Source organism: Montipora foliosa, chromosome 2 (assembly GCF_036669935.1).
Source record: "Montipora foliosa isolate CH-2021 chromosome 2, ASM3666993v2, whole genome shotgun sequence".
Classification (NCBI taxonomy): Eukaryota; Metazoa; Cnidaria; class Anthozoa; order Scleractinia; family Acroporidae; genus Montipora; species Montipora foliosa.
The window spans coordinates 46,925,656-46,938,073 of NC_090870.1; the positions used below are offsets into that span (position 1 = coordinate 46,925,656).

Sequence of the window (12,418 nt, forward strand, 5' to 3'; positions counted from 1 at the left end):
TTAGAATCAATTGTAATAATATCTTTCGAAGAATAGACCTCTTTACAGTTGTATGCTTAGTTACCCGGCCCTTAAATGAAAGTGAGGCTGATGTTGACCTTGTTATGATACAAACGACCTCCCCCCTTTTCTTATGTTAATGATCCATGGATGTTGTTGTCATTCTAATCAGTGAGGTTTCTATAAAAAAAGGCCAATTCCAGCCTCAATTTCATTCACAGACCAGGTAACTAAACACACAACTGTAACGTGAACTATTCGTCAGCCATTCATGAACGATGTAAGCTCAAAGGATATCAGCGACTTCCAGCAAAACAAATTTTTATGTTATTGCCAGGAAAAAAAAAACAGTTCAAACATCGTCCAATTAAAGGGAGGCACTTTAGGTCCGGTTAAGAAAGTCCCTTCCTGAAGAGAGAAAATGGCCCCGGATTAGGCGACATGTACAGCACTATTTCAGTCCCCCTCCCCACATCCAATGGAGACAACACTATAAAGATCAGTCGATCGGAACGACCTGTTTACTAAAAAATGTTTCCTTTGAGCTCCTCTTTTTTATTAACAATTATTCTTACACACCATTCTCAAATAAAAATTTTCTACGAAATGGGAACTTTTAAAGTTTCATTTCCCATTTTCTTCCTACAATTTGAAAATGCGAAACACGAAACATATGTTTTTCTACCGTGAAGATATGTCCTATAGTTTTCTCTACCTCTGAATCGTCAGAGGTTTCAAACCAAAGTAGAAAATAAATTTAATTAATGGCTTGGACTTGAGGTGCGGAAACAGAATAATCACTTGTTTATTTGAAATTACCATCTTATTGTTCGATGATTAATAAAGGGCGATTTAAGCCCCATTTGTACAAAAGCGTGGTCGTCGTACTAAGCGAAGTTCATCTAAAGGTACCCGTCTTCGTATTACGCCATGATCAAATCTGACTGATACATATCTAGAATCTGGAATCGAAGTTACGGTTCCAGTTTGGTACCACTCCTTGTGTGTCTTCCTGTGAACACCTATGACTCTTGAACCAACTGAAATGTCCTTCATTTCCGGTATTTTATCAATAACAAGCACTGGCTCCGTTCTATTGTAACTGCGAGTCAGGGCCTTGTTCACATAATAATCCAGGACAAAATCCACGTGAGTGGCGTTCAGCTTGGTGATGTAGACCAGGTAGTAGTTTATGATGGAAAGTGCTAACTTGCGCTCCCATAATCCCCAAACTACTGATCCAACATGAATGCAATCTGAATAAAACAAAAAAAATTCTTAGGTATAAGCCACATACATTCATCTTAATTTAAATGCAAGCAATGAAAGGTTAAAATAGTAGAGGGAGCCAAAGCTAAACAAGAAACGACAAAGAACCAAACGGGTAGTTTGGGTAAAATACTTGACAAATGTTTTTAAGCGCAGGTAAAATCTATTTGTTTTTCCGACGGGAATGCGATCATAAAGTAATGCAATACTGGCATTTCCAAAAACCTATTTTAGGCAAATAGTACAGTGTTATGCAGCTAGCTGTTTCAGTTCATAAAATTTGCACGCTGATTCAACCAATGAGTTTCCAGTTCCTTCCGTGATAACCAGAGAAAAAGAAGAGGATATCATTACCAGGCTTTGGTTCGCAGCCATATAATTCCATTCGCAAGCAGACGGGTGTGGAATCAAAGCTGGGGTAAATCCTTACAACTTTGGTTACAAACGGTTCTTTTAAGACGTATGTTTTAATTGTGGAGTTGTCCTGGTTCCCTTCAATAGCCTAATAAGAAGTAAAAAATGAAAAAAAATCAAGCAACGACTAGATTGATGAAACTTTTAACCTTCTGTGCAATTAAAAGTGTAATGTTTAAAATAAATAAAATATGTTTACAGTAATGGATCTTAAAGTTAACTTTGTTTTGTCTCAGTAGAGGCCAAATGGTTTTCGAGATCTAGTCCAAGTTTAAAACAACGGCTAAAGGGATTGGGAAGATCACTGATCATCTGCGGCAGTCCTCTTCCTCTACCCTAATTAAATTCGTCTCATGTACATGATCGTTCAAACACTAGTTTCAAAATCGGCTGTATTCATAAATGGTGGCCAAGAAATTATTCTCTTGTCTTTGTACTAATCATCTTCACTAGCCTCACTTTGGAGCAAACTTAAAATTCTTTTGAATTTGTTCGTGCGAACGAGGGTAGTGAGGATGATTAGTTCAAAGACATATTAATAATTTCTTGGCCGCCATTTACGAATACGGTCTATGACACGGACCACTTTTGCTTCAGTGAAATGTACCTAGGAGGGGAACACTGCACGCGAATAATCGAAATAATTTTGAATTGATACAATTGTTTCAATGCGCGCAACTGTCTAAATGAAACTAAGTTACAAAGGCTCCATGATTGACGTTTGTATGTTATCACCTCTGAGTTGGAACACAAATATATTTCACTGCATACATGTGTGTAACTGAATAAGAAGATACTCCAAAAAATCTAGTGACTCAATTCCAAAACTTTTCAGTTTTATTCGAAGCCTAAATTCCTACCTCTGGTGTTTCGGATTCACTGTAGTAAATTTCCGTTCTGGGGCCAGCAAAGAAGCTGATTCTGTATCTTTGTACCCAACTGATGACACCGTTGTAGGACTGCCCTCCCTGTGTTGCTACAGCTGTCAGTTTGTAACGTTTACCGAGGTCAATTTGTAAGTAGGTTTGCTCTGTTGCACACCAAGAGAATTTGCCATTAAGCCTTGCATGATTGGGCGAACTACGGGAATCAGGTGACGTGATCCTTGAATCGCTGATGAGAGAGTTTTCCATACCAAGTGGGTTTCTACAAACTAAAACAAATTCACTGTTTGACTTAATTCCCGTTTAGGAAATTATTAGAGACATATCGTTGATAATTACTATCCACATAAGTATTGAGAATTACGTACATTTCCTTGATGAAATAAAAATGACATACAATGTTTTCACAAGTGAAAAATTGTCGTATTGGCCTTTTGATTGGTCGGAGAATTTTTCTCACTAGTGAAAAATTGTCGTATCAACCTTTTGATTGGCTAATATTATGTTGAACTTTGGCGCGAGTGGTCTGTTAATCGACAGCGGGAGTAAAATTTGTCAACATGGCGCCGACTGGTGTATGGTTTTCAAAGTTTTTGATCTTTTATTGCTTACTTTTCTCCACAAAATACTTCAGAAGATCTTAAAAAGTTTTAAAAGTGCTCAAGCGAGGTATGGAAGGTAAAGATTTCTTTTATTTCAAAAATATTTTGCTATCTGTTTGGGGCTTTTGTTCACGATTGGTGGTGTGATAGCCTCTCGATTAACACTTACCTCGTTGATTTTACTGATCCCTGTACTTATATAATGAACAATTAAATTACTTCATGGTTGGCTCGTTTGTACGATTTTTATTACTCATTCGTTGTGAGGGATCGTTAAACTCACTCGTTCGCTCCGCTCACTCGTTCATTTACACGATCCTTCACAACTCGTGGATAAAAGTCGTACGCACTCACTAACCATGCAGTAATCTATACTAACACGACAAGCCAGTGATGACGATACTGATGCTGATGTTAGGAACCTTTAGATTGGAAGACGAGAACGACTACGAGTACGCGTTTTCCGTACTCTGGCTATGTTCAAACATGCCTGAATATCCACGAAATTCTCTCTGATGACCTAAAAGCTCAAAGCGTACTTTGGAAAACTCTGGATACTCGTTATTTTATGCAGCAACTGATGACGATGATATACAGTTCGTGGATAATTATGTCGATATCAGTTCAAAAAACATAGAACAAGAGACTAAAATCATCATGATCGTCATTGCTTTTCAAAAGCAATGACGTGATGATGATTTTAGGAGATCGTCAGACCTTTGCAAATAGGAGTTGTGTCTGTCCAATTTCCATCAACGCACGTTAAATGCGTTAAACCTTGAAGTTTGAATCCATCATCACACGAAAACGAGACTAACGTGCCATGTTTAGTCTCGGTGCTATTTGCTTTACCGTTTGAAGGAACTTGCAAAATGGGACAGGACGCTGAGAACAGAGAGCCAATAGATATCGGTTAGATAGATACTGTGTTTATATATATATGGCTACAATAATGAATAATTTTACAATACTTATAAGAAATACTTCTAATACTTAAAACTCATAATACATATATGTATGTAATATTGTAATATTAAATAATAAAATCTAAAAGATAAAATCTATTTAAGTTGTTGGATGTTTGGAAAAAGAGAAGCTTAAGTACTTATGGACGGTTATTTAATCGGTGGCATTGAAAGGTGACAAAGCAATTCTTGGCACTGTTTGTTTTTAACTTGACATCAAAATCTCGGGGATACCTAAGGGCTTAATTTGTGTTGTAAGCGGTTGGCAATAACTTATGCAGAGGATGGACTTTGTTTTCCAAGAATGAGTTGAAAAGAACTGGCATAAGCGCTCAACATGATCCGCCATAGACTCTTTGTCATTAAATGCTGGAAGATCAAGCATCGGCACAAGTAAGGCTGGCCGGGAATTGTTTTGGAAAAAGCCCTCTTTTGAACGCGCTCGAGGTGATCTATTAAGTAATGAAGGAGTAGTTTCTAAAGAAACTGTGGTGCTGCGTCGGTGGGGAAGTAGTATACAAAAATTTGGTTTATCAACGGAGTTGATAATGTAAATTGGCCACCGTACAGAGATTCTAAAAGCTGACGTTTCGAGCGTTAGCCCTTCGTCAGAGCGAATCGAGGGATTATGGGTTACGTGTAGTTTTTATAGTAGAGTAGGAGCTACGCTATTGGTGGTAACATGGCAACGTGAAAAGTAGGAATATATTAGTTAAATGAAAAGCGTTCGTTAATACCGTGAGGATTAAGGGTGCCGATTTGAAAGATGAATTTTTGTTCCAGATTCTTGCGGCTTTCCGTCGTACCTAGATGTAGGGAAAGGCCGCAGATAGCCATGTGTTTTTTGGAGTGGTTAGGCAGATTAAAATGGCGAGCGACTGGCTTAGATGCATCTTTGTCATTCTTCTCAACATCGCGAAGGTGTTCGCGGAATCGGTCACCTAGTCGTCTACCTGTCTCACCAATGTATAATTTATTGCATAACGTACAGGTTATGCAATAAATGACATTTGCGGAGGTACATGTGAAACGATCGGTGATCTTAACAGATCGCTTAGGTCCCGATATCTTGCTAGTGTTAACAATGAAAAGACAAGTTTTGCATCGTGAGCGCGCGCATTTGAAAGTGCCGGGTTGCTCGTTGGTTTTGAGCGCGCTTCTAACTAAAAAGTTGCCTACGTTTTTGTCGCGTTTGAATGAAATAAGTGGAGGTTGCGAAAAGATTCTACCAGTCTCGGGATCATTTTGGAGTAATTTAAAATTACTAAGAATGATGCTTTTGACTGCGTGATTATGAGGATGGAAAGTGAGGGTGAATGGAATTCTGTCATTCTTATCTTTCTGTGACGTTTGTAGTGACGACTGTCGATCAAATTGTTGGGCGCGATGATGGCCCGCTTTGACCACAGAGACAGGATAGCCACGTTTTTCGAAGAACTGGCACATCTCCTCTGATTTGCTGGAAAAATCGGAGTCATCACTACATAGACGTCGAAGTCTAAGAAATTGAGAATAAGGAATGGAGTTCTTGACATGTGATGGATGTGACGATGAATACAACAAATAACTGTGTGAATCAGTAGGTTTGTAGTGCACACTAGTACATAGCAGGTTGCCTCTAATAGAAACTTTGATATCTAGGAAAGCCAATGAAGTTTCCGAAATTTCCCAGGTATATTTAAGAGCCGGATGAAAAGAGTTGACGGAGGTTATAAATTGATCGAGTTCTTCTCTGCTGGATGAAATAGCGCCGATGCAGTCGTCGATGTAGCGGCTGTAGAGTTCAGGTTTGGGGCCGTTGTACTGATTAAAAAATTGGTGTTCAACATATCCTACAAAAAGATTGGCATAGCTAGGTCCCATTCTTTTGCCCATCGCTACACCATTAATTTGTTTGTAATAGTTGCCGGCGAATGAAAAACAGTTAAGCGTTAAAACTAGTTCGGCAAGGCGGAGGAGCGTTTCCGAGCTAGGTTCTTTGACAGTGCGTTGATCGAAAAAGTGGTTAAGTGTTTGAAGACCTTCGCTGTTAGGAATGACTGTGTATAGAGATGTAATGTCCATGGTGAAAATAAGTTTGTCTTGGCCGGAGAAATTGAAATCGCGGAAAATTTGTAGTGCGTGTGTACTGTCTTTAATGTATGATGGCAAAGATTGACGATAGGCGTCATAATCCTGTCTAAGTAGCTAGAAATGAGTTCGGTGGGGCAACTACAGGCAGAAACGATAGGTCGACCTGGGTTGTTGGGTTTGTGAATTTTAGGCAAGAAGTAAATGCACGAAGTTCTAGGGGTGTTGATGATGAGATTAGTGGCAGTGTCCGGTAATTCTTGATTAACTATAAGATTTTGAATGGTGTCTTTGACAAGTTTTTGATTTTTGGAAGTGAGATCTTTAGGGATTTTAGCATAAAACGAGGTATCCGAAAGTTGCCGCAAAGCTTCTTTTTGGTAAAGGTCGGACCGCCAAACAATACCGCGCCGCCTTTGTCGGCCGATTTGACAACTATGTCGTTGCGTTTACTAAGATTTTTAAGCTCCGCCCACTCTTCCGAGGAAGGTTGGAAAATTTAGTGTTGCGATTGAATTTAAGTTTGCGAATGTCGTGACGGCAGTTTTTGGTGAAAAAATCTAAAGAGGCAAATTGTCCCTCTGGGGGAGTCCATTTGGATTTGCGAACTAGAAGTGTTTCAAAAATATCTTTATTAGAAGTGTCCGAATCATCCTCTTTGTCGTGAAAAAAGGCTTTTAACTGAACGCGGCGAAGGAATTTTTCAACATCTTGCTTAATAGAAAATTCGTTGGTGCGTTTGGTAATAGGGAAAAAATTTAGGCCCTTACTGAGAACAGATTTCTCTGAGTCAGTAAGCGGAAGATTTTCTGGAATTGTAATAACGGTATTATGGCTATGCAATGTAGTGTCGTCGGTAATTTGCGGACCTATTAATTGTTGAAGTTTAAGAGTCTTGGTTTGGTGTAAATGGTCAAACAGTCCAGAATTAAGTTGTCGGATTTTAGCGCGAATCGATTGTACTAAAATTGCTGGACAGATTTTGGAAAGTTCGGAGCGGCAATGAAGAATTTGTTTGTCAAGTGCGATTCGTTTTTGGCACATAGCTCTAATTGTGATCCTCATAATATTACGTGAAAAAGAATTTTGCGCACATCGAATTTGGTGAAGATACTGATTTGAGTGAGAGAATGTAGACGCATGAAAGTTCGAGCGAAAACCTTTAGGAATGACTTTAGAATTGAGGCAACGGCCGATGAAGTTGATGTGACTACAAAACCTAGTTTTGGCGAAAATGAGAGTGGCTAAACGGAAAGCTAAGTTACTGCTAAGTGTGGGAAAAGGAAAAAGATAACTTACGATTTCCTGGCGTAGCTCCTTGGTGAGTTTCTTCAAGCTTGGCATCGTCGTCTTGGGTCTCCTGTTAGAAATCTGTGGATTAAAAAATACTAGAACAAAAGAACAACTCCGTTGATAAACCAAATTTTTGTATACTACTTCCCCACCGACGCAGCACCACAGTTTCTTTAGAAACTACCCCTTCATTCATTTGTATTCAACCGCTGCGACCACTAACCTTTTGTTCTAGTATTTTTTAATCCACAATTCTAAAGTCATTCCTAAAGGTTTTCGCTCGAACTTTCATGCGTCTACATTCTCTCACTCAAATCAGTATCTTCACCAAATTCGATGTGCGCAAAATTCTTTTTCACGTAATATTATGAGGATCACAATTAGAGCTATGTGCCAAAAACGAATCGCACTTGACAAACAAATTCTTCATTGCCGCTCCGAACTTTCCAAAATCTGTCCAGCAATTTTAGTACAATCGATTCGCGCTAAAATCCGACAACTTAATTCTGGACTGTTTGACCATTTACACCAAACCAAGACTCTTAAACTTCAACAATTAATAGGTCCGCAAATTACCGACGACACTACATTGCATAGCCATAATACCGTTATTACAATTCCAGAAAATCTTCCGCTTACTGACTCAGAGAAATCTGTTCTCAGTAAGGGCCTAAATTTTGTCCCTATTACCAAACGCACCAACGAATTTTCTATTAAGCAAGATGTTGAAAAATTCCTTCGCCGCGTTCAGTTAAAAGCCTTTTTTCACGACAAAGAGGATGATTCGGACACTTCTAATAAAGATATTTTTGAAACACTTCTAGTTCGCAAATCCAAATGGACTCCCCCAGAGGGACAATTTGCCTCTTTAGATTTTTTCACCAAAAACTGCCGTCACGACATTCACAAACTTAAATTCAATCGCAACACTAAATTTTCCAACCTTTCCTCGGAAGAGTGGGCGGCGCTTAAAAATCTTAGTAAACGCAACGACATAGTTGTCAAATCGGCCGACAAAGGCGGCGCGGTAGTTGTTTGGCGGTCCGACATTTACCAAAAAGAAGCTTTGCGGCAACTTTCGGATACCTCGTTTTATGCTAAAATCCCTAAAGATCTCACTTCCAAAAATCAAAAACTTGTCAAAGACACCATTCAAAATCTTATAGTTAATCAAGAATTACCGGACACTGCCACTAATCTCATCATCAACACCCCTAGAACTTCGTGCATTTACTTCTTGCCTAAAATTCACAAACCCAACAACCCAGGTCGACCTATCGTTTCTGCCTGTAGTTGCCCCACCGAACTCATTTCTAGCTACTTAGACAGGATTATGACGCCTATCGTCAAATCTTTGCCATCATACATTAAAGACAGTACACACGCACTACAAATTTTCCGCGATTTCAATTTCTCCGGCCAAGACAAACTTATTTTAACCATGGACATTACATCTCTATACACAGTCATTCCTAACAGCGAAGGTCTTCCAGCACTTAAACACTTTTTCGATCAACGCACTGTCAAAGAATCTAGCTCGGAAACGCTCCTCCGCCTTGCCGAACTAGTTTTAACGCTTAACTGTTTTTCATTCGCCGGCAACTATTACAAACAAATTAATGGTGTAGCGATGGGCACAAGAATGGGACCTAGCTATGCCAATCTTTTTGTAGGATATGTTGAACACCAATTTTTTAATCAGTACAACGGCCCCAAACCTGAACTCTACGGCCGCTACATCGACGACTGCATCGGCGCTATTTCATCCAGCAGAGAAGAACTCGATCAATTTATAACCTCCGTCAACTCTTTTCATCCGGCTCTTAAATATACCTGGGAAATTTCGGAAACTTCATTGGCTTTCCTAGATATCAAAGTTTCTATTAGAGGCAATCTGCTATGTACTAGTGTGCACTACAAACCTACTGATTCACACAGTTATTTGTTGTATTCATCGTCACATCCATCACATGTCAAGAACTCCATTCCTTATTCTCAATTTCTTAGACTTCGACGTCTATGTAGTGATGACTCCGATTTTTCCAGCAAATCAGAGGAGATGTGCCAGTTCTTCGAAAAACGTGGCTATCCTGTCTCTGTGGTCAAAGCGGGCCATCATCGCGCCCAACAATTTGATCGACAGTCGTCACTACAAACGTCACAGAAAGATAAGAATGACAGAATTCCATTCACCCTCACTTTCCATCCTCATAATCACGCAGTCAAAAGCATCATTCTTAGTAATTTTAAATTACTCCAAAATGATCCCGAGACTGGTAGAATCTTTTCGCAACCTCCACTTATTTCATTCAAACGCGACAAAAACGTAGGCAACTTTTTAGTTAGAAGCGCGCTCAAAACCAACGAGCAACCCGGCACTTTCAAATGCGCGCGCTCACGATGCAAAACTTGTCTTTTCATTGTTAACACTAGCAAGATATCGGGACCTAAGCGATCTGTTAAGATCACCGATCGTTTCACATGTACCTCCGCAAATGTCATTTATTGCATAACCTGTACGTTATGCAATAAATTATACATTGGTGAGACAGGTAGACGACTAGGTGACCGATTCCGCGAACACCTTCGCGATGTTGAGAAGAATGACAAGGATGCATCTAAGCCAGTCGCTCGCCATTTTAATCTGCCTAACCACTCCAAAAAACACATGGCTATCTGCGGCCTTTCCCTACATCTAGGTACGACGGAAAGCCGCAAGAATCTGGAACAAAAATTCATCTTTCAAATCGGCACCCTTAATCCTCACGGTATTAACGAACGCTTTTCATTTAACTAATATATTCCTACTTTTCACGTTGCCATGTTACCACCAATAGCGTAGCTCCTACTCTACTATAAAAACTACACGTAACCCATAATCCCTCGATTCGCTCTGACGAAGGGCTAACGCTCGAAACGTCAGCTTTTAGAATCTCTGTACGGTGGTCAATTTACATTATCAACTCCGTTGATAAACCAAATTTTTGATCTATTAAATACTTTGGTAGTGATGAATGGAAAATAAGAGTGGCGTTATCACATACCGCTAGTGCGCTTAAGCTGTGTAAGAAAGTAGAGGCGTTTAGCTGCTTTCTTTACAATTTCAGACACATACAAGTTCCAAGATAGGTTTCGTTTACCTCCAAGTGGGTAGTTCGGCTTGATTCGTAGCCTAGCTCCGCAGTTCTTTAGATTTGTCAGTGCTTAGTTGAAATATATTTGGTCTAGACCAGTTTCCACGCTATCCACTTTCAGCTGAGAATTTCTAACAAGATCGTGTCATTTACATATTTCCATAGAAGGGCGTCATGAATTGCTAGCTCGTTGATCATAATAATCAACAGCCACGGACCTAATTTAGTGCCCTGAGTGACACCGGAGCGCTCTAAGCCCCATTTTGACATGCATCCCTCCGCAAGTTTGACTCTCTGATAACGATTACTGGGGTTTAGGGACAAGAGTGCAGGACTTTTTTTGGCCGCCAAAAATACGGGCGACAGTGCGTTAATTAACCTTTAAAACTGATATTGTAAACTTGAGCTCCTATATTAGTAGAAAAAACCTCTGGGGCTTTTTGATATCTTAATTTTGTTCAAGGAGAAGGATAATAGTAAAATTTGTTCCTCTGTGGTGGTGCACGGATTAGACTGAGACACTAAGTAGTATAGATCTGCACTATTCAAGTAATCAAGAAATCCCCAACAAAGGGCAAAGAGGGCCTCGGTCGGAAAGAAGTTTAAAATCAAACCATTTCTAAACGTGGTCACGATCCATAGGCTTTTTCTCTGTTTCTCTGTTGAGTGATAATTTACCTTTGCACAGGGGTGGATCTGAATTCCACTGACCGTCATGACATGTCACTTGATGATTTCCCTCCAAACTGTAATTACCATCACATTTATATTTGACATGCTTGCCATGTGAAAAGTCGTTTCCATCTATTTTTCCATGTGTGATGGGCCCAGGATCATTACAAACAGCTAAATTAAACAGAAATGGAGCGAAAATTAAACATCGTTGGTCTTTCATCGAAGATACACTATATGTCTATGGGCGAAATTGCTAGTTAAATCATCGTGAGAGGTAAATATATGAAACACCGATCGCAATGACAACAGTAAATGTCAGTCGTAGTTCCAATTGTGTGTCAAAAAAAAATTACGTTTTTAGTACGCAAAGTTAAGACAAACCTCGTTATTGTTTTTTATAGCATAGCAATCCTTCAAAACAGTTTACGTCCTTTCTCGAAATTCAAAATTAGCCACAAAAGAAATAGGCCATAGCTACCTGGCCTTGCGATGAAATACTGTTCTTTTGAAAACAATATGTTTTGCCGGGGTAAAAACAACGAGGTCTGTATCACAACAAGATCACCTCCGCCTGGGAGCCTGTTAAGCCTGACTGTGTACACTAAGCTCAGACATGTAAAATGGCCTATTTCTGCCTGATGTCTTTCGGTGCTAGTTCAGAGACTTTATGTTTATCCAACTTAAATATTAATTTTTAGTAATCCTCCCTTATCATATATATCACATTAATATTATTAAATTTCTCGCCTGAAGATAAACGTTAAACTCCTTGTATTGGTTTTAAGATAATTCCATCCACACCCTCTTATTGTATTCATGGCATCAAAAGTCGGTTCTTCAGGTAAGAGAATGGGAATGAAGATTACCCAACCAAAATACAAACCTTTACATGCAGGCAAACTTGCATTCCATTGTCCGTCATTGCAGTAAACAGCTGCAGGTCCAATTAATTCAAGGGATGCCTCACAAGCCAACTCTACAATGCTTCCGTGCTTCAGATGTGTATCTTCTTGGATGATTTGATCAAGCATAAAAGCTTTAAGAGGGTCGCCCTTGAAGACGCACTGACCTATTAGAAACAATTTGCTGTTAAGTACTGATGTTCTCGCTTA

General features: G+C 39.4%; 1 protein-coding gene across 1 annotated transcript in view; it reads right to left on the reverse strand.

The window, feature by feature from the left end:
• Positions 1–532: 532 nt before the first annotated feature.
• LOC137991756 (sushi, von Willebrand factor type A, EGF and pentraxin domain-containing protein 1-like) overlaps positions 533–12,418 on the reverse strand; it is a 64,243-nt gene continuing 52,357 nt past the window's right edge. The window contains exons 22-27 of the mRNA XM_068836791.1: positions 12,190–12,375; positions 11,310–11,477; positions 3,887–4,054; positions 2,544–2,836; positions 1,624–1,771; positions 533–1,256 (exon numbers count right to left, since the gene is read on the reverse strand). Coding sequence (XP_068692892.1) covers positions 853–1,256; positions 1,624–1,771; positions 2,544–2,836; positions 3,887–4,054; positions 11,310–11,477; positions 12,190–12,375 — 1,367 coding nt within the window. The 3' untranslated portion in view covers positions 533–852. The remainder of the gene's footprint in view (positions 1,257–1,623; positions 1,772–2,543; positions 2,837–3,886; positions 4,055–11,309; positions 11,478–12,189; positions 12,376–12,418) is intronic.